Source organism: Podarcis melisellensis, assembly GCF_964234715.1.
Source record: "Podarcis melisellensis genome assembly, chromosome: 12".
NCBI classification, from domain to species: domain Eukaryota; kingdom Metazoa; phylum Chordata; class Lepidosauria; order Squamata; family Lacertidae; genus Podarcis; species Podarcis melisellensis.
The window spans coordinates 28,328,094-28,351,836 of NC_138544.1; the positions used below are offsets into that span (position 1 = coordinate 28,328,094).

The window sequence follows — 23,743 nt, forward strand, 5'->3', positions numbered from 1 at the left end:
ATACATTCAGGTATTTTTGTCTGGCCATTTGTTTTGAGCTTTCTAGGGTTCTCATTTTATCTATGAACACATAAAGTTCTGAATACTTAGGGAGTCCAAGCATGAGGAATGCACAGTCTTATTTTTGGGTAACCCTGTTTCCTATCCAAACAAATCACCTTTGGTGGCCGAATGACTTATTTGAATGAATGACTGCCAGTATATGCCTACTTTAACATCTAAGATTATTTACCAAGCAACTATTCTTCAGCTTGTGCTTCATGAGAGAATTCACAAAGCAGTGTTTGTTTTTGCAAAAATGGAGCATTTGTTTATATAGGGGAAACATATTACGTTATAAATGGCTTTAACTGTAAACATCTACAAAGCTCCGGTATGTAAGAAAGCCTTACTTCCTTATCGGAATTTGGATGAAATCAAAACAAGAAAACAGGAATTTCTGTGAGAAACAAAGTGTAGTTGCTGAGTCATGCAGAAGAATCTGATCTTAAAAATATGCTTTGCCTTGAATTCTCACTTAAGCTACATAAAGGGTGTTCTAACAGTATCATTAAACTCAAATTCCTTACAAGTCTTTCATGTTTATCAAAGAATGTCTACCTGATGGATGTGTGGTGTCTTAAACTAAGGCAGAGTATTTGGAATATCAGTAAAATAATGTTTCTTGCAGCAATTACTAAAACCATGTTTTCATTTGTATTAGAATTTGGCAGAGACATATTGGCTACAGACTAGCCCTTTAAACTCATGTCCCATGTACTTTTGAGCAATACAAACACAGATTAAGCTCATTAAATGTTACAGCAGCCTTGGATTTAAGCACTCATATGGAAGCCATAGGTGACAAAAAATTGCATGCAGGTGAGTGAGCTTGTATAAATGCAAGTTTGGGCCATTCTTGTTAGCATACCACATATCAAGGCTGTGTTAAGTTTGAAAAAAGACATTTTGATGCTGTGTTTTTGCAATTTGAAGCCCAACTATCTCCCTTCTTTAAGCAAGTCTTGATGCGAGGCCAGATGACTTATAACATACTGGCATCAAGTCTTGGTTTCAAAATATGGCTTATTCTGAAACTACAGCTGTCTGAATTTGGGCGTAACTGGGAACTATGGATAATTTAAAAGGAGCGAATGCCTCCATTCTCCTCCTCCTCCTCACCATAAAAGGGGATGGATGGGAATAAAGTAAGCCCAAGACTCATGCACCAGTAGAAAAGTTTGAACAGATCCCTCAAATATATAAAGGCACATAGCCACATAACAGTAACCACATATGAAGTCTACAGCCGCTGACCTGCTATCTTCTTGGAGGGAAGAATTCAACCTGCTAACTACAAAGGAAATGGACAACATGCATTCATTAACTCTTTGCTAGTGAAAATCCCAAGCTTGCAATTATTGTACTGGACACTTGAGTAAACAGGGAACTGAAAAACTGCAGCCTCAGTGAGCACATGACATCCCCTCCCTGTTATTTCTAGGAACTGCTTTCTCAGTGTATTGGAAAGAACACAAAGGTGTCACCTCAGCCCTTGTGTTACCAGAAAGTGCGCAAATATATTCTTTCAGTCTTTAGGAGAATTCTTTTCTAGTTGGGAACAGACTGAGAGACTGAATTGCTCAAGGCCATCTAAAAGCACACACTGTTTGAAACCAAGACCCCCTGGAAAGACACTGCAATACTAGAGTTCCATGCTATATAAAAATATAGCACACATTTGAAGCACTGATCATAAAGGGAAAATACATTGCCCAAAGTATAGGTTGAAAGCACAGTTACCAAACATGTACAGCCCTGAGACATTAAGAAATTATTTCAATACGGGTAGCCTTGTTACCTCCTGTGTTTGCAGCAAAAACAATCAGAGTGCTGTGACATCTTAAAGATTCATCACATTTTCAGAATAGCAGCATTTTAGGAAAAGGAAAACTAAAATTTTCTTTATTGGTCTCTAGATTTTAAAATGAAGGCTGCTCAGTCTCTACTTGTATACTTAAGGCTACAATCCTATACCAAATCTGAGAGGAAGCACCACTGAACTCAAGGCCACTCACTTCAAAGCACACAAGCATAAGATTACAGAGATAATATTATTCAGATTTTTAGATGGGATTTCTGTATGAATAGGTACTGTGGCTTTTTGAATTGTGTTACAAGCTATGTTGATGTCATATAGACAAAAAAGCAAATAAACAGTTCTCTCTTGGGAGAACAAGCCATTTGAAGTTTTAAAAGCTTACAATAAACTGTTTTGTAATTTTCAGTTTAAGTTTTGTATTAAAACACAATATGTGATTTCTAGCTCTCATTTAATGGTTTACAAAATCTTTAAACCTAGAATTCAGGCTTTTGGCTGCTCATCATTTTAAGAAGAACTAATTGCTAATAAAAATCTAAAAGCTGACAGAGAAATGCTATTCATTTTGGAGTAGTCAATACAAAGACTACTGAAGAATGATGTTTTTCCCCATCTTTAGCACTGATTTTACATATCAACTGAACTAACACGACAGGACAGGTTTAACATCTATTTTTAACAAGTTTTATGTGCCTAGCCCTAGCTTTAGGAAATCTGAGATAATTAAACATGAAGTTAAAAGCTAAGCACAGGTAAAAAGAACTCCCACAAAATGTCAGCACATACTCACAGAAAGTACATATCCGATTACCTGGTATCCTTAAATACAGCCTATTTCCCAAAAGCGCAGCACAACCCTTTTAAATAAAGCATGATTTAACTCAACAGTCCACTTACTGAAAAGCATGATAATCCCTCCTAAAATTTTGTTTGCATTCATCACATGCAAATTCTGTGCCTCTAGCCCTGGAGAAAATTTTGAAACATTGACCAGAATGTAGCCTTTGGAGCTAACCAAAAGAAATGCAAGACAAATGTCTTATTTTAAATGTCAAATTGAATTGGAATTTTTCAGCATTCTTAACACTTGTGTTGAATCCAGAGAATGCTTTTAGCTCCACCCCTGACGATGTATCACCTTCTTCCAACAACTCTGTGTTGTGTTCAGCCAATGCACGAGCAACCAATTGCTCATTGGTGTTCTTTACAATGAAAGGGGCAGAGCTAAAAGCAATGCCCTACATGCGAGAAATGTATAAGTAGGACTTTATTCATAACTAAATGCCATAGTTCAGATAACATATTAAGCTAAGGTAAAGCCACAAGCTCCAGTTTGCAATCACACTATTGCAACACAAGAATGTATACTGTATACTGGAGGTTTAAAAAAACCTAAATTTTAGGGAAAATTAATATGTATATACTAAAAAGAAGTTCTGCCCCACAAAATATAAATAATCTGCAATGTAGACATTTATGCAAATCTGCTTAATTTAACTGTTCCTCAGTGGTGACTCAATGATTGCGAGTGTTTCAGTCCTGAAAAACAACTGCTTAAACTGTACATCTTACATGAACAGTAAGTAGGTGACATATTCCAAGCCACATGTGAACTGTATATAAAATAGATACCTTCAGAGTTTACACATTTTTAATAAGATCATTAGACTAATTCTTTGGTTATGTCTAACTAATCGACTTCCAAAATGGATTATTTAAACACAGAAAAATGCAAGTGTTTCTTTTGGAGGGGGAGACTATTGTTATAGCAAATTCTTGGGTTTCCTTTCAAATGCGATTATATGATTGCACGTTTATATTTTACTTTCCTCAGGAATTCACACACCCCTCGTTTGTATCCTGTTATTCATTTAGCATTTCCCTTCACATCAGTTAACTGTTAACATGAGCCTAGGAGATGCAACTCCACATCACAATATGCATTTCTACATTTAGCAGATATGTTAAGAAACAAGTGCTTTTACTTGGTGCTGTATCTAGAAGAACCTGATCCTTTTGACAAACTTCTCTTCCTTTCACTTGTTCTTCTATGTTTACTCTCTTAGGCAACATCATGATTAGCAAGAGCAGGGGAGGAGAACAAACAAAGGAAGCAAGTACATGGCTGCCAGTGCACACTTTCTTAACCTCACGGGTTGCCTCTGAAAAAAGCTGCCACTACTCTGTAGTCTAAAGAAGCAGGACATACTGGAAGCAGTTGGCATTACAACTGCATGGGGTGGGGATGGGCGCAGAAGAAAGACGAGAAGCCAGAAGTGCACAACACAGACATGGCTTTGTTCTGATATCCAAAGTGTGGGAAGTCAAATGATAAGCATTTCTAAAGCAGTTTGCTTGTTTAAGCACAGCAGACTTTATACTGCAGGCATGCAAACTACATGTAGAGACTTCTGCGCATGGTGCGTGAGAAATTAAGGGAAGTAATAATTTAATAGATCAATGTCTCCAGAAATAGAGGATGTCCGCCACCCCAGGGGAAAACAATCAGGTTCTGGTTTACAGTGAAAAGTTTAGGATTTTTCTACTAGTTGCTTAGTGTCTGTTAATAGATTAAAGTCCCCAAACTGCTATATCCTTTGGGTGCTATGGGTGGATCTGTACATTCCTGGTGTTTTCAAAGCCCAGCCACTGCTTCCTTGTCTGGCAATTTGTAATGCAGGGCACTGGATTTCTGTTCTCTTTCCTCCTGCAACTCTTGCCCACCAATTGTTTTTCTCCCTGCTCAGGTTCCAGACCCTTGCTTGTGATGACAACTGCTGGCTGGGGGAGAAGTAACTGATTTAAAAGTTTATCTGTTAAATGACATTTCTAACTTTCTGTAATTTTGCCCTAATATGATGATGGTATACTATCAGTTATTAGTTAATTAACGACCTAAGATTGGAGAACTTGCACAAAGGCAAATATCCACTTGTGTCTGTCAGCTAACAGAACAGGCACCAGGACTTCCCTTCCTCTCCTTTCCCTTATAGCCCCACCCACACTTGGGCAACATCATGATTTGAAAGGGCAGGGAAGGAGATCCTTTAGGGTTGGAGATCCTCTGGAGAAGATTTGTAAGACTACAGGGGTAATGCTCCAATATCAAAAATCCCTCACCCTATATTTTAAAGCCAAGGCAGCCCAAACACTGTTTCGCATATTTCACAAAGTGCTTCACAAAGCAGCAATCCCTATACTGTTTAATTCTTTAATTACCATGCAATGTGGTGAACACAAGATCCATTATGCTATCATATGACTAACTTAAGTGTATTTAATGGAGCACTGTAAAGCACAGAGAAATTGTAAGGGAGAAAAATATCCACTTTGGTCCCAGATACCCTTGCATTGGCCCATCAGCATAACTATAACAGAGTTTGGCCGCTGAAACACTTTTACATTCTAGAGGTTAACATGAGTCCTCTAATGGGTACTAATCAGTTTAGGTTTTGAGTGTTATAACTTGCATATTTCCTTGAGTCTAGAAGGAACTAGACAGCCAGTCCGACTCCCTTGGAATTTGATCTCATGGATCCCCATTTGTTAAAATTATAGTGGCTGAATTCTGCATTATATGCAGTTTTCCAGTTCCCTTCAGGGCTAGCCCCATATACAACAAATTACAGCAATCCAATCAAAAGGTGACCAGTCCATGAAGCACATAGCCAGACTATTCCTAACCAGCAATGGTCATAGCTGCTAAACTATGGTTGGATTAATAGCAGCCATGGTTGGATTAATAGCAGCCAGCCCATTTCTTCCTCCTGGGGGTAGAGAGATAGCTCACTTCTTTGTTAATATGAACATGTATAATGAACAGCCAAATATGCAGTATTTGACAATGCTCCACAGGTCACATTCAGCAACAGTGAAATTATGATCAACACACCTCCATGTTCAAGCAATAGCTCCTTGTAGTCAGATTAGGGCTGGTTTTTTCCACATCATGCTTCAGAAAATATTTGCATGAGGAAAAAATGTGGGGTGAGGAAAATTCTGCAGGCTGATTAAGACTATTTAAAATTTTTAGTTAAGAATAGGTCTTTCAAAAGGAGTGCAACTCTTTTTTTATTATTCTTACCAGCATACTTGGTCCTTCAATACCTTAGTTTAGGTTTTTTTTTTAAAAAAAAAAGCAGCAGCATAAGACTAAAGTTACAGTACACACATTTCATAGTCAGTTGTGAAAATAAACTCAAATTTCTTACCATCAAAGAAACTTTTGGCTCTTAGGTAGCTAACGCTGAGCCTAAGCACAGACAGTTTATCCAGCTTGGCAATAACATCCTGAGGGAATGGCAGGAGACTAGCCAGGCGATCCAACTCTGCATTCAATCGATCTCTATGCCTCTTCGATGGATTAGACTTGGCTCCTTCAGGAGGTGAAGGTTTCACTCTGCCATAATAACAGAACATAGTATAAAGTCACATTTTAAAATAACTATACATTTAAATACATTCTCATTAATAAAGCTTTTATTGGGGCTCACACAATATTTTAATTCACACATTTCCTGAATAGTTCTTTCACTTCCATTCAGGTGATGCATCCCCAGCACATTCTTCCTTTTAAAGAAATTCTCTCCATTCAAATGGAAGCTGTGAAAAAGGACTGGGGAGCTAGAAAATGTTATTCTGACCCACTCCCCCAAGGTTTGGGGATTTAACAACTTCCAAGTATTTTATATATACTGCTCTGTGGTCATTTGAAATTGCAAGGTTGAAATCTGCAAATTACACTGAAAGTCACTTACACAAACAGCTTATGAAATAGGATAGTCTGTACATAGTTGCATTTTAAAGAGCCACCCACACAGCAAGGTTCATGTGTGAATTGGGTCACAGGACCAGTAGTCTGAATTGTTCCCAGTTATTTAAGAACTTGCTTTGTTGAATGTCGAGCACATTATGTAACCATACATAGATTTTATGTATTCAATGCAGAAAGTCCAGTTAACCTACCTAATGAGTTCTAGATCAGACAATATTTTAGGACTGCCTCCTGAAGTAAACATGTTTTAACATATCTAACTCAATAAAGTCTGAGCCAAGCAAACCTCAGTTATCAGGGTCTTCCATCAAGTGGGTAATACCATAGAGAAAGATCAGGTATGTGAGTCCTAAATTATTTAAAGATCAATCCACATCCTGTCCTACAATCTTTCAGGATTTCCTTTTTATTCCAAAAAACGAACAATACTTTTATGATTTAAATGAATAGAAGGATCACACTGTTTCCTTCTTAGTGACTGTTCCACCCTGCTTGTTCAGCAACCCTTTTTTTAAAAAAAAATGCTAAAATTTGCTAATTGTAAACATACAATTTTTCACCTTTAAGATTTTATTAGCTTTTTCTTACATGTTAGATCTATTTACTTCACATGCCAGCTCCCTTGCTGCCCAACAGCACCATTCTGTTTCTTATTTGGGTCTCTATGCTATCATCTACGCTCAAAAATCTCCATTTTGTTTGTAAAGGTGAGCTGACAAGGTCAATAAGTAGCACAAAATGAATTTGCTGTTCCTGCTGTCATACATTGCTGAAATGGAAAAGGAAGGAAGCCAACATGTATGCACTCGCCTGGGAACTCTCAGATTTGCTAAAGACTAATTTTTCTATGCTCCCCTTTTCTGTGTTCCTCCAAGATAACACTGTATCACCATTCAACTGGCTACTGGGAACAGAGCTCTTTCGTTACCTTAGTAAACACTCCTTTTGTAAATGGGGATAGTCATTCATCCTTCTTTTGTTCACCAGAAAATCTGACTTCCAGTAAATGCCTTAACCTTTTGTTTTTCCTAAGCCTATAACTGGTTATAGACTTCTGCACTTAGGGAGACCTGACAAGATCTCAGAAGCAGTATGATTTCAGGAGAGCTGTCTTGTTAAAATAAATTCATCCCAACTGTCTCCTAGAGCTCTTGGTTTTGTGTATCTGTCTCTGCACTCTTCATCCAATGACCATCGACTGTTAAAGCCTTATCACAGCTAAAGAAAGCCTTTTTCTTTTTGGATTTGCCCTGATGCTAAGGACATCTGCTAATGTTGACATGTTTTCTTGCACATCACAAGGAAGGAAAAGCATAACTGTCTCTCCCACCTCGCCCTGCCCTGCCCCCAGCTTCCCAATCTCCACTCACTTCAAGCCTCGCTCCATCCTGCTCCCTCAAGCACTGAAGCAGCACTTAGTCCCACTTGCACCTCACTTTCTCTATGGCAGTCTCCAAAATTATCTTGTCTTACTTTCTCAATAGAAACCCATTTTTGGTTAGGGGGAACCTCTGATCTCATCTCTGTTGCTAAGTATCTTATGAGAGAAATTCTCTACCTTGACTGCTGCAAAACTTCTGTGGTTGAAATGCTAATTCCTGAGTTAGCTTTACTGGACCAACAGAAACCTGTCCTCCAGCAGAAAAGAGCCAGGTCCATAGTCAGAAAAGTTTCCAATGGAGCTAGAGTTAAATTCCCCCTACTGATTCAAGTTCCAGAAGGGCTGAATATTAGTAAGTATGTTTCTGATGTGTAGAAAGATGAATGTCCAGAACAAGTGTGGCAACACCTCCTCACAAACAACAAAACAAAATAAAAACAACTGCAGCAAGTTTGAAGATACATACAAGTATCACTATGCAGCAAATGAGTATTTGAAAACAGCCTGCCAAGAAATCCCACAAGTTTAGAAAGCAAATATGCCACCAGAAATGCACCAGGATTAGTTGCAAGACAGGTGACAAAGCTAAAATTAAAGCTTGATAACTATGTCACTCTAGGTACCCTTCCTGAAATAATGGCATAACATAATTTCAATACTGTCTCTTTTACAAAACATAGCAAAAGGTTCCATCCAGTTGCCATTACCATTAATTCAATTCTACACAACATTTTAGACAAAGAAATTATTATATTTATTTGTTTATACTCTCCCATCTTCCTAATGGGACTCTAGGCAGCTTAGACAAGGAAATGCAGCAAAAATGCAAATATAGACCAGATCTTATGTGCAATTGTTTATTATCAAGAAACAATGCAAAAAATAAATCCACAGTTGTTCCCAGACATGGATTAATTATTAACAATATCCAAAAAAGAGTTAGCTATTTTGTATATAGTTTGATACCTGAATTATTAGTTCTCAACTTATCTGCTTTGGGCAGACACATAATGTAACTTAAGTACTCTGATTTAAGGCAGTAGAGTTGCAGCAGTTTCAACCAAGCAGTTTCAGCTTGGTTTAAAAACTGGTTACGACAATTTGTCTACATTATCGAATAATGCATTTGGTTTATTCATTATTACCCTTAAAACCATATTTTGGCCTTGTTCCAGATTGAAAAACACGTGGATTTTCATATAATAGTTGGAGTTGCTCGTGACAAAGAAATGTTACAAGAATAATTATCAATGTGTCTAGTGCTAGTTAAGAAAAACTATTTTTTAAATTAGTCTGTGTAAATTTAGGATCTCCTTGCCGTCTTGAAATGCTTTAGATTTACTGAAATGCTTTGGCTTCCACCACACCAATAGCATAGTCCCTTACCCTCCTTGGTTTACTGGAGTGGTTGCCTGCCTTTCCTCTCAGCCCCACCCCCTTTACTTTAAACACAGAGGGTACTAATTTCAGTGAAAGTTGACAAAGTTACTCTTTTTCCAGTTTTGGATCAGACCAAATTACATGACTAAAGCATTGTGCAACTCAAAACTGTCAGTAGCCTAATACAAAGCAAGCTGCTCAAAGTTGGATTATGAAAACGTAAAACAGGGTCTCTTAGCATCTACACAATAGGGAGAAGACAAAAACTATAGGGAGAAAACTGATCATCAAGCAGAAATCATAGTAGGAACTGGCCAGAGGAAATTCATCCTAATTTCAGAAGTCTTATCCTTAACAATGAATGGAAACATTTTGCTTCTTGTTCAATTCAATAGGTTTGTCACTCTGGTTAAGTGCTTGAATTTTAAATTTACACATCCCTTGTTAATGAATTAAGATAGGTTCTTTTCACTCTCTTTGCTAACAAATAGAAGGATACTCTACTGCAAAGATTATGCAAACACTGTTATTTCCCCTCTCCTTTTGAGATCCAGAATTTGCATTCCAACAGAATACCATGGTACAAAGTGTAGAGTAAGGAGTGTCACCTTTATATTTTTGGGGGGCTTTCCAAGATTTAAAACCAGCTTTCCTCAACAGGAAAATAAAGGTTCAAGAGTTGGCCAATGATGGTGACTGGCTGTTAATGGTCAGAAGGTTTACAGTTGGCTTATCAGTCATTTGAGGTTGACCGCAATACCTCAAGGGCAGGGGTCAGCAACCCGCGGCTCCGGAGCCGCATGTGGCTCTTTAACACCTTTGCCGCGGCTCCGGGGCGGATACTAGCGAGGGGAGGAGGCGCATTGTGCGCCCCGACACTCCCCACTGTGGCGGGCGCTGTACTGGCTGTGACGTCGCATGGGGGCGGTGCGTGCGTTAGTCACGTACCGTCCCGACGTCACTTTCCCACCCGCCCTCTACATTGAAAGGGGGCATGTATGCTGGTCACTGCATTGAAAGGGGGCATGTACGCTGGTCACTGTTTTGAAGGCGAGTGAAGAACACACACACACAAAAAGGTAACTTGTTAATTTAACATTTATTTCTATGAGGAGGAGTAATTCTGAGGGGTCAAACAAAGAAATAATAAAAAAGTGACAAAAAAGTTATTTTTATAATGACGAGTTTTGCGGCTCCCAGGTTTTTTTTCCCTTCGGAAACGGGTCCAAGTGGCTCTTTTTGTCTTAAAGGTTGCAGACCCCTGCTCAAGGGTATTGAGGGCAATACCCTCTCCATATACACCTACCCAGACCCTGAGATCATCCTCTGAGTCCCCATGAGAGGTCCAGAAGTTGGCAACACAAGAATGGGCCTATTCTGCAGTGGCTCCCCATTTGGGGAATGTTCTCCTCAGGGACGTTTGGTAGACACCTTCACTATACACTTTTAGATGTCAGGTGAAAACATTCCTCTTTAACCAAGTCTTTGGCTGATTGACATCCAATGTCCTATTAAAATGTGCTGTAGAAGGGGGGGGGGGTTATTGGGTTGTCATTGTTTATCTTTTCATTATGTATTTTATATTCTAATTTTATGATGTGAACCACCCTGAGATCTACAGATATAGGGGGGTATACAAATTTAATAAATAAAAATTAAATATCTAAGTATAAAATGAACCAAGGCCATGTTTCCCACAGGACTAATCACTGGAATACATCTCTTCTCTGGAGTAAGCAATTATGTTAAACCTATTTCACTATAACACAATATTAAAATAAATGTTTTAAGAATATATACTCTCTTTTTTAGCCAAAACAATACTTAAAATTTATCGTTCCACTGTGACATTTAACAGAAGAACACTTCTCAGATTACACAGAGTTCCAGGAATATTCCCAGTTGCACACTGTTTAAAGCTCCCCAAATCTGAACTGTTTTAAGTTCTATAGGCAATTTATAATAGAAGTGTTTTGCTTAAGTAAATCACTTTTAGATAGGTACCAGACAATTTTCAGAAGAGCAGGAAAAAAATAAGCCAATTAAATATATTTCTCAGTTGTAAAAGGTTTACAGCTTTCCTTTAGCTAGTAGACAGGTAGTCCAATGCTATGTAGAAGTTAACCCTACTGAATGTAGTGAGACTTACTCTAAGGCAAGTGCATATAATTCTCACAGCTTAAACAAGTATTGTTATAGACTTTCTGGTATTTATGTAATATTTTATTCCACTCTGTAATATTGTATTTCAACACTTGAGGGGGTGGAAGAGGTTATACATATTCAGTTCAGATATGCAGAAGATGCTGTGCACATGTAAAACACAGCAGTTATATTAAAGGAACCTGCATTTTAATGTATGCATGGACAGAATCCTATTCTATTCTTACTGACTCAAGTGATTTCCAAAAACGTTAAGAAAATTATCCTTAAACATTCTATCACTATTGTTTGAGGCCTCAATCACCTGCTTTCAAATACTCCAACAGATGAAAGGCAAAAAGAAAATGGCTTAATAATTTTAATGTTATGTGCCTATAAAAGTAAGGCCAGAAGGAGCCTGGGTTTCACCTTCTCTTTCTCTATTATTGGAGATCTGCTGTGGTCAATACAGTACTGACTAGAATTGCACATCAGGTCATGCGCCCAGAATAATTAGGAGGTTCTTCATACCTTTTAACCTGTGTTAAGGTTTTAGACTTCTTAGAAGTTCTTGTAAGTTTATGTTAAAACTGCTGCAACTTGATTTCTTATGTACAGTGCCAATCCTGAATGTATTGGATTTGTGACCATTATGCTCATTTGCCTTCCATAGCAGTAACACTATGCTGGATGAAATATTAATTGCCTCTAGTCTATTTTTTGGGAATCCTGCAACGAATTTTTACTCTGCTAACTATACATTGGAGTTCTGCTCTGGCTCAATATTGAGTAGAACTCCATGACAGTGTTATGGTGATCAGCAAGTGAAAGGTGTCCACTTACTCACTCTATGTTGAGAATCTCTTAAGTAGTTCACAATAAAGCAGGGGTTGGCAAGGGTTACCCGCCATGGGCTGGATCACTCCCTCAGAGATTGTCTGTGGGCCAGACTGGCGCAGCATGATGCCAGAAATTGCATCTGTGCATGTCTGTGGCACCGGAAATTGTGTCTGCACATGCCCAGATGCCAAAAATCACACCTGCACAGAAGCACAAACTCTGATGCCGTTCAGCGAGTCCCCCATGCGCTAAACAGGTGCAGCATGGCGTGGGGACTCGCCGAGTGGGTGGCTCAGTTCAGGGGCAGCTTGTGGGCTGGTAAAATGGTCTTCATGGGCCACATCCAGCCCACGGGCCGCACGTTGCTGACCCCTGCAGTAAAGCAATACAATTAAAAGCCATCCTAAAGGCTAGATTAAAAATAACACAAATAAAGTTGAGCAAAGGACAAAGCAGCAAATAAAGTTGTCTGTATATGTATACATGTTTTTAGGTAGAGGAATAATATTTTATGTGCATTTGACAGTGTTGGTGGATATGTTTCACAATTTTATACTTTCCCCTGTGCACCTCTGGATGAATATAGGCAGCATATGATGATGAAACTATTCCACTATTTCCCACATCAACATATGACACGGTTCTTAAACAAAAACAACTTACCACTGAAAAGTCAAATTAAATGCAAATCTTTTGAAACATTTTAGTCCAAGTCCATAAAAGTAACAATGGTTGAATCTGTCTAATTAATGTTTCATTTAAAAAACACCTTTAAGTATATATATTATGTTACCATAGAATGACATCTAAAATTAATTCTGATCCTAAATACATTCATAAACACTAGTACTGAAATGAAAAGGAGCCACATAACACTTTCAGTTCTTAGCCAAGGAAAGGTGCCAAAAACGACAGCCTGGGAAAAAACAAAAACATGTTAGGACAGGAATTCCCAGAACCATGCTGCAGTGAGGTTCATCAAGCCACAGAAGGGAAGGCGAAACAACAGGGGGGAATTATCTGACTGCCCCCTGGCAGATTCCAATAAATAACCCAATCGTATGACCCATTGAATCTACACACAATAACTTGTCAGCTTTTATGCCAGAATCTTGTAACCAGCAAGTCTACAAATGGCAGTTTCAAGCGAGCTATAGCCCCACGGTCCCAGTATGAGAGCAAGACTTGGGGGGGTGGGGGGGTGGGCTGTCAATTCATTTTGTCCCCTGAATGATATCAGCTCCATCAGAATGTGAGGACATTCTTCATTGTATGCTAGGCCTAGGAGGCTGGGAAGTCTATTTGCCCTTTTTAGATACAGAATGTTGTAACAGTTGCAGGGATAAAAGCCAGCACTTATATCCTGAACGTTCTGCTCTTCCAATACAAAGTTGCACCCAGTATCATAATGGGCTTCAAAAGGCCCAAAGAAAATATACAGAAAGAAAGCCATATGTGAACCTATATTCTTTCTATTTCATATTCCTAATGGGACAACAACAACAAAAAGGCGGGGGTGGGGGAGAGAGAGAGGCATGAACCACATCAAACCAGGGCTTTCTTCAATTGGCTCCTTGTATAATGAATCAGTATTCCTGAAGGAGCAAAGCACCACATACATGTCATGCTATACTACAGTGGGGGGTAGGCCACACATCAATAGAGCACTTAAAATATACTAATAAAGCCTGCCATACTGATAAAGCCTGAAATTAAGCAAGCTCAAAGAAAGCCAGAATATAAATGCAATAAAATAAATAAATATTAAGAGCTCCACATACCTCTGAAAGGAGAGCAATGAAATCTTAAGCACAGAAGCAAGTTCTCCTGAATTCAGTGAGATTTATTCACAGGTGTAAGAATTTTAAAAATGTTTTTCTAAGGAAGTGTTTTGTCTACTCTTCAACAACATTGGTTTGGAATGTTTTTACTTCCACAAAGTAGCCCTGAAGAATATTTCTACGTTGCAACCGACTACAGCACTTTTCCTTTGGAGTATGTATCTTTTGTATATACAGTATTAGTGTATGTGTACCATAATGTAGACACAGGAAGGAAGGAATTCTCTTAACTTTAATCCTATACAAAGATTAAGTGTAAGTGTTGCCCTCCTACATGAATTGGCTTCGTAAATCAAGAGGAGTGCTCTATTAAGTAGAATGCCTGCTAAATTAACTTTGTCGTGAGCCTGATTTGTTTCATAAGTCAACAATCACATAGCTAACAAACCCTGTTTGACATGAAACTGTGGAGAACAAGGAAGCTCAAATACAAGCTTCCAAAGATTTCACATTCCTCACATGATATGCTGGTAGTTGTATCTCACAATAGTACATGAGTGAGTCTGAGTGCTTTTCCTAGAAGCAAGGGGATCTCTTCAGCAACAACCAGCTTAAGACTATTCCATACATGCTAAAAAAAATTTCTATAGGATACAGTGTTAAAAACTTACTGCATTTGCACATCAGGAGCCTGCTTCTGTTTACAAGACAAACTACAATGTTACTTAACAGTAAGTGTTGCATAACCGTCACCTCTAAAGTAAACTTTGGAGACATAATGGCTATCCTTTTTATGAGAGTGCTGCTTTTCTAGAATCCAGAAACTACTACATAATGTACCTAAGGCTGCTTAATAAGCACAGATAACTTTCAAGTATTGTAATGTGAAGTCAGATACATAAAGTACACTGGCAACACCCCCCCCTCTATTTATACTGCATGGCAGTAACACCTGCCAACCCCCTGCCCCAGCATTTTCATGCTGGATTAGAAAAATAAACTAGGATTATTTTAATTTTTAAAAAATCCTGCATCTCAAGGTTAACACTAGCACCTTGAGGACAATACTAGCTTTGCCAAAGTTATAGAATTCAATTTGTATACATTATTCCAAAGGATTTCCTTCTGCATTTGTTCCTATTAACAATTTTAAAAGGCTAACCAGTTAGACTCTACAATCTACATTAAACATTGGTATGCACTTTAGTAAACTTTAAAATTGCTAACACAGCACAGACCGCTCCCATACCATTCCATTTAATCTTTCTTGAAGTCCTTTGGGAAATCCCACCAAGCTCAGTACAGTTACTTTGTGTTGGGGAATAAATATTTCATCAGCAGTGCTACTTAACCAGTAAACACAGATTAGTGAAAAGTGGTACTCATAAACACTACAGAAAAAGGATTTTTTTAAACTAAATATTAATTTTAAATCAAACACCTAAGGGTAAACCTTCATACCTATGATTAACTTTTTTAAAAAATTAACTATTGAATTAATATATTCCTAGGATAAGAATTTACACACCCATTAAAAATATAAATTTTTTTCCCCCTACGATTGCTTATCGTTCTCTTAAAGATGAAACCAATCTATCTGAAATTACATAGCTTTGACAGCTTGGTAAACATGTACATTGTACAGTTTTACATTTGTAAAACCTCGTGTGAAGAATTACAACCATTACAATAAATACGAAAAAGTGCACAGATTACTGACACACTTAAATTATTCCATCTGTATCATAATACTCCTGGCCTCCACAACAACAAGATGCCGCTCCGGAGACTGACACTGCACAACACTGTGGCCTACGGTGGTGAGGTAGAGAGCGGCAAATCACAATACTGTACAATATAATCATCATAAAACCAAGCTGAGCAAATGAGTAAATGATCGTCTTCGAATCACAGACGAGCCCACTACAGTGGCAGAAGCACAGTCAGCACAACGTGGCTTTCTGCACACACACCATACCATACATTAACCAGCAATCCCTGTTAAGACAGCACAAGTCACAGCCCACAGCCAAAATAAGCCAAAAGCTACATCCATTGCCGCAAGCTTTCGATAATTATCTTAAACTTACATTGAACAGACTGCCAGACCATCACCTTAAATGCCTGCTGACATCCTTGGTCAGGGAGCCCAGCCACACTGGCCGACAACGCAACCCAATGCAGGTTTACCCAGAACCAAGTCTCATTATGTTCAGTGGGGCTTACTCACAGGTAAATGTGCACAGGGATGCAGCCTTACACTCAAATCATTCCTTCATCCCCTCCCACCTCCCAGTCCTTGTTCTGATTTTAATCAGCTGTTTGAACTTAACTGGGTCATCAGAGCCTGACAAAAATAGGGCCCCGAAACAAGGCTTAATTTTACTGCAACTCAGCCCAGGAATCCATTTCCAATAGCACAACTAACTGCTGAAATATATGTAGCTCCTAAGCTGCCCCTGTGCATGTGCAGAGTGCCTTTCCCCCCCTAAATCACAACCTGTCACCACAAATTTAGAACCAGGTTCAGAACGTTCCCCATGGCAGGCCATTCCGAATCTCAGCCCAGTTTTTCCAAGATGAACAAAATAAAACAATGAGCACTGCCTTAAACTTAAGACTTAAACCGAAGAACAAGAGGCTCCTTTAGACCTTTACAAATTATTTACAAACATCTAGGGGAGTCACTAGATGCGTTTCTACCACAGCAACCAAAGGAGGGATGACACAGATTGCGCAAACGGTTAACTCGGGCCACCAAATCCCTTTGCACATGTTTAAGAGTTATCCCAGGGTACCTTGTTTAGAACCAATAATAATAGGATAGATAGATAGATACAATTGGGGGAGGGGGCGTGATCCACAACTGAAGGCTAATCGACAAGCTGAAGAAACTGCCGGAACACAATAGCAAAGCATAACCTTACAAGGGGGAGAGGGAGAGAAACAAAAATACAGAAAGTTGCAATGCGGGCACTACGAGGGTTTGGAGGCGATGCGCTCGCAGCAAAGCAACGCACAAGGTTACAGGGAAAAGGGCATCAGGGTTAATTGGAGGAGGAGGAAAGCCGTGCTGTGTGTGTGTGTGTGTGTGTGTGTGTGTGTGTGTGTGTGTAGAAAAGAGGCGACAGCTTTGCAAAGGGGAGCGGGGAGGGGAAATCCAGACCTCAGCATGGAGGGAAAAAGGCACCCCTTTTTGCTCTCCAGGAACATCCACCCCACCCTACCCACCCACCCACCCGACCCACTTACATTTTCTGCACGGGTTTCCGCCGCTTGCGGCTGGCGTAGGTGACACTGGGGTTCATCCTGCCCCCGCTGGCCGAGGCTCCAGCGCCTCTCCTCTGGCTCCTGCGGCAGAGAGCGGCAGCCCCTCTTTACTTCTGCACCGCCGCCCGAAACAACAACCGCCACCCCTCGGCTCGAGAAGCAGAAACCTCTCCGCAACTATGTCAGCGGCGGCTTAAGAAGGGACCTGGTGTGTGTGTGTGTGAGGGAGAGGGAGAATATTCCTCTCGGGGCGAAACGGCTCCGCCCGCAGCTTCCCGGCCTGCCTTGACACCGTTGTTGTTCGTCGTGCTGCTGCTGCTGCTCGCCCTGGTGCCACTCCTGCCGCCGCGGCGCGGACTCCCCTGAGAGGCGGCCGACGGAGGGAGAGAGGGAGGCGGGCGGGCGGGCGAGGAGGCGGCGGCAGGAGGAGGAGCGGCTGCGGCGGGGGACGGGGCCAGGTGCTCGGCGCCGGCTACACCCACTACGGCCGCCCTCCTCCTCCTCCTCCTCCTTCCCTCCCTCTTTTTCTCTCCGTCTGGCCGGCGGGAGTGCGAGACAGGTGCGGAGGCGGCGGCTGCGGCTTCCCGGGCAGCTGCCCTCAGTCGCCGTCTCTCCTCCTCCTTCTCCTCAGGAGCGAGGCGGGAAGCGAAGCCTCGCTTCACCTCAGCGAACGCCGCTGTCGTCGTCGTCCCCCCTCAGTGTCGGCCAGAAGGCCTCGCTACTGTTTTCCCCTCCCTCCACGCACCCTCTCTCTCTCTCTCTCTTTCGGCTATAGCAACGGCTCTTTCCGTCTCAAAAGCCACCCCGCCAGCCAGCCAGCCAAGCCTGCGCTCTCTCCCCCAGGGCCCGCCCCGCCGCCGCCGCCCACAGAGGAGGCCCTTGTGGGCGTCGTCGGCGTCAAGGGGGCGGCGCGGCGCCATGTTGGGAAGGTCAAGCGAGGGAAGCGAGCGGGTGGATGGGGGAGAAGCAGAAGCAGGCGGCAAGGCCTCCTCCTCCTCCGGTGGCTTTTCCCGTGGCGGGGTTCTGGGACCCAGGAGGATAGGGTGACCACACATCAGGACAACTTAGCCGCGCTTGCGGGGAGGACAATAGACCCCACCATAACAAACAAGCGACGCCATCAGATTGAGGGTGGAGAGAGAGATTCTTCATTTTTTCTCTTCACGCAGTTTGCCGAACGCGCACGTGCGAATCAGACTGGGAAATGGTGCTGTGTGAGCACTGGAAAGAAGTTGCTGCAGGAAAGTGGCTCCCCGCCCACATGGCTCACCTGCACTGGCAGGCAGTATTAGAAATGGATTTGCTCAGCTCTCTCTGTCACACTCCCAGCCTTTTAAAAAGAGAAATTCCCCAGAGCTGCTTAGACCACAATCCAAAGAAAACACAACGTTAAATCTAGGCAGTAAGTAAAAAACTCAAAATAGGGATGAAGCAGTAGTACATCGGTGCAATATTAGAAATTGCAGTCTCCCTCATAGATAGAACATTTTGATAATTTTTTTTTCAGTTGGAAGGGACCCTCAGGGTCATCTAGTCCAAATCTGCAATTTGGGGATCCTGTCATAGACATCCCTAGGTGGGCTCGAACCACCAGCCTTCTGGTTTAACAGCCAGACAAGTAGATAGATATGGGGTGCAGTGTGCAGTTGTCAACACAAGAAGTATCCCAATCCTGCACAGTTGTTTGTGACCATCTAAAAAGAACATCCATAGAGATTATTTGCTGAGTGAATCCTATTTGGAGGAACTCCATTAATTTTAAAAGATTACTTTTTCCCATAGTTTCACACACCCTCAAACATAGCATATATCCTTTATTTTATGTGATTTTAGGGAAGCGCAGCTCTGATAAATCAACAAAGATTCTTGTAGTACCTTAAAGAACCCCACACACAGGGTGATGTTTCCATCAGACACTTGTAGTCTACAATTCTGATGATATATTCTGCAGAGTAAAGATGGATAGGACTGAACCGGAACTAACTGAATAAACAGAAAAATAATTGTTTCCTAGGACAGATCCTACTGTCACTGTTTTAAATGAATGCTATACAGGGTAATGAGATATGTGTCTTGTGCTGACAGCATGTTATAGATCAAATAATAGCAATGTAAATTTGAAGGAGAGGAAATGAATCAAAGGGCTCTACAACACTCTTTGGCACTTGAGAAATCAGTTATCTGCCTTCGTCCTTTTAAGGTGCATTGATGTTTTTGATGTCTTTGTTACAAGGAGAGAAAAGCTGAGATAATGAACTACATTTGATGGACGTATGGATTAAATCCGGCCACAGATCAAGGAACTGAAAAACAGTTCGTGACCTATAGGGTTATATAACCTCTGTGGTTACAACACTCCATAATATAGTAGCTAAGTGGATTCTTTCATTATAATAATTGTTACAAATAAATTTATTAATTTATTTCATAGAATCAGAGAGTTGGAGGGGACCCAAGGGTCATCTGGTCCAACCCCATGAAATGCAGCAATCTCAGCTAAATCATCCATGACAAATGGCTATCCAACCTCTGTTTAAAAACCTCCAAGGAAGGAGAGTCCACCACCTCTCATGGGAGTCTGTTCCACTGCCAAACAGCTTTTACTGTCAGAAAGGTTTTCCGAATGTTTAGTTGAAATCTCTTTTCTTGCAACTTGAAGCCATTGGTTTGAATCCTACCCTCCAGAGTAGAAGAAAAGCATTTTTAAAAAAAGATTTCTAAACTGCTTAATATTTTAAAATCTCCAAGTGGTACACAAAAATACAATATAAAAACAATAGTATGGTATCATAAAAACAAATATAGCTAGTCACATTCTTCAGAGTTCCTGACAAATAACAGAAGATTATACAAGACACACCGTTGTGAAAGGAAACAAAATCAGAAGGGTTTAGGTTTGTAAGAGTCCATATAGAGAAGTGCATTGGAGTCTGCATGTGCCTTATAAACTACCTGTTAAAAATCAGGACCAAGATGTAGGTAATCCTACATTGTAGGTAATACAAGATAAGGGCTGCAGACTGGTAGTATGCGAAATCAGGATAGGGTTAGAAAACCAGGCCACCTTACAAATACATGAAGGCTGGAGGATTCCAGGCAGGAAGTGGAAACAGGACAGAGAGCAACTACACTATTACAGGCCAGTTAGCTTTGTGTCTGTGTTGGAAAAACTAAGAACATCATTTGAGCCTGTTGGAGCAGGCCTGTGGTGCATCTAGTCAAGGGTACTGTTCTCACAATGGCCAACCAGATGCCTATGAGAAGCCCAAGAGCAGAACCTGAGCACAGCAGCCCTCTCTAACTTCCTTGGACAAACTCTATAGAAACACAGTAGTACAGTAGCTCCTTTCATCCATTTATCATTGAATGGGTACTTCATATAATTAATAGGAAACAGTGTCTATGTTTAGGTCTTCACCCAAATGGGATTAGAAGTCATGATCTAATAGAAGTATACACACAAACAACTCCCATCTATATGCTTCATCAGTGCAGACATTCACACAAATGCATAGAATTCTAGCTGCGTGGAATTACCGTACTGCTACTAATTGGAGTGAAGCACTCCTTATGCAGTTAAGAGGGTTCTCATTCATTACACTGAATGAGCAGTTATGGAACGTAACAGTTGTTACATTTTAAGATATAAGCAATCTGCTTATACAAATAGTGGAACTGTTTTAAATGTTTGTTTTCCTTCTGGGATTGTACCCCAAGTGTGTTTTATAAGCTGGTCTCCGACCGTAATAAATTATCTATCTATCTAGTGGAACTGTAGAAATCAACAAGTGTACATCCTTTCACACAAACATTTGTACGTGTGTGGAGACAGCTTGTACCTGTGGTCAGTGTGATTTGTGAACAAGTTTAATGTGTGATGGAGACCAATAAATTGGTGGAAAAACTAGTCCAAGGTTGCAATTCTAAACAAATTTACTTGGGAGTAAATCCCATTGAACTTAGCAGGACTTACTTATGAATGGATGTGCTTCAGATCGCTCTGTGAAGCACAGTAAGTGGTCTAAGGATGTGGACTATCTTCCATTGAAACAAATGGCAAATTCCTTAAAGGAGAGAGAGAGAGAGAGAGAGAGCAATTTTGAGATCACTTGTAAGGTGATAAATTTTGAGAGCTGGAATTCATTCCCTTGGAAGAAGTGAAGGAGCATTATGCTGTTCTTAGTTCAGAGGTAGCTAGTCAATTGATATATCTCTGGTTGCAAACCAGTCATTGAAATGTTTGATTGTCAAGCCAATTGGGGTGGAAATGGTCCAGTAAATTTCAATCTACTATTGCAGAGTAAATGGCTTCAAGATTATAGACTTTGTATCTCAGAGTATTTTCATATGTAAGACTGAAATAGTCTTTGCCTCTCTCATATTTATGTTATGTCTGATCATTGTTAATGCAGCCTAGAGGTATTTATAATATGAATGGGTAGTCTGGTCAATGTAGGTTTTACACTTAAGCCAAATGTGTGGAAAGACATTGAGAGAACACCAATAGTATTCTTTTTTAAAATTCAATTCCCTAGAAGAAGCATGCCAAAATGGCTTGGTTTAGCAACATCCTCTTAAAGTGGAAAGATTCTTCCATTTCGCAGCCAAAAATCGACTTCTAAGAATACTCTGGCACTAGTCTTGACAAGCTGGAATCTGGGTTCCATCTTCTTCTGCATCCCAGCACAGCTTCTGTACAAAGGATGAAGTAAGATAGTCTTTCAGATACACGAGGTCATCTCTTGCTCATTTCCCGCTTTAACAATAATGATAAAGATCTTTAAAAGGACATGATATCGAAAAGGTTGGGCAAAATAGAACAGTGCGGACTAGTTGCCTTATATAGCCATCAAAAAGCTGTGACTTGAACCTGTTGAGTTTTCCAGCTCACCAGAATCATTTCAGACAGGAGTCTGTTGCAACAACTCAGCTTGAAACAAGCATGCAAAAACAAGAGCGCCTGTGTTTTTCGATTATACTACAATATGACATTATTAGGCTACTTAAATTCGTATCATAGTTATTATTTAAGTCTCCATAAATAATCACAAAGCATATGAAACCCCATATTAACAGCTTCATTTGGGGGGCCCAAGGTAAGCTAGCTCTGGGAGAAGGATTGTGTACATGCCATTGTGCTTGTATGCTGGTCTGAAAAAAAATCCAAATCTCAAGGCCATGAAGATGAAATCAGCGATTGTGTGTGTCTAGGTCTGAGCCCAAATGCAGAGATAGCACCCAGGTTCTGAGAAGACTTCTGAGTGTTATTTGTGAAACGTTCCTGCCACAAATTGCCTAAGTATATGCTTCTGATTTTTCTAATGGGGCCAGAATGATGTGACTATATGCCACTTGTCTTGATGTAACTGGCATGTGTTTCCTGTGTGGATCATATTCCTGGGACAGTGCAGTGGTTGGTTTCAGAGTTAATCAGAATCCTATCTTCTGTTGTAACACTCTCTCTCTCTCTCTCTCTCTCTCTCTCTCTCTCTCTCTCTCTGTGTGTGTGTGTGTTGGGGTGAAAGGAGAATTTATGTTTTCTCAGTTGATTTCACTGACTCCATTGTCAAGGAGGAGTAACTCAAGTATAGGAAATGCTGCTGTTGATTGCAAAAAGAGGATTGTTGATGCCCAAGACTAAGTTCACACATTAATGTCTGTCACGTGAGAACTCCAGCTATCGCTTGAACATGTGACACTGCTGTCATAGATAATTGCATAGTAACATAGAATTCCTGCCATATGCTAGGTAGAGCATTTGGACAATGAAGGTCCATTTTTAAATCTCAGCCCAACCATTAGATCCACAAGGCGATGACCCCCTCCGCCCAGCATTTTTACAGCAATTGCCGTTTTGTTAAAGTGTGTCATCTGCTTTGGTTATGCTTCAGCAAAAGTCCCAGACCTGCCCTATTTCTTAGCTTATTTTCCTAGTAAATGTATAGGAGGCTTTAATAAGAGATAGGGATATATTACAAATCACCCTGAGCCCTTGGGAAAAGTTAGAAAGAAATCTAAATACCGTATGTAACACATAAGCTGGAACATGATAAGCCTGTCTTAGTATTTCTTGTTATACACCAGCTGTGTGAGCCTGAGAGTCAGTTTTTCACCTCTATGGCATTTCCAAGTTTATTTCAACTTCTGCCTACAAACAACATTAACCATATTTTGCTGATTAATTTTTGCTGATATACCTATGGAAAAGAAAAATAATCTGACATCTTTTCAATGTCAGCCTCTATTTTGTGGATGTAGAAATGATTTAAGGGAGGTTTTTTATTATTATTTTTAATAATAATAATAATAATATT

The 23,743-nt window shown here is 40.3% G+C and overlaps 1 protein-coding gene across 1 annotated transcript in view; it reads right to left on the minus strand.

Moving 5' to 3' along the window:
* Window positions 1-17,771, minus strand: part of AHR (aryl hydrocarbon receptor) — a 47,439-nt gene extending 29,668 nt beyond the window's left edge. The window contains exons 1-2 of the mRNA XM_081883198.1: window positions 17,412-17,771; window positions 6,073-6,260 (exon numbers count right to left, since the gene is read on the minus strand). Coding sequence (XP_081739324.1) covers window positions 6,073-6,260; window positions 17,412-17,467 — 244 coding nt within the window. The 5' untranslated portion in view covers window positions 17,468-17,771. The remainder of the gene's footprint in view (window positions 1-6,072; window positions 6,261-17,411) is intronic.
* Window positions 17,772-23,743: the final 5,972 nt, after the last annotated feature.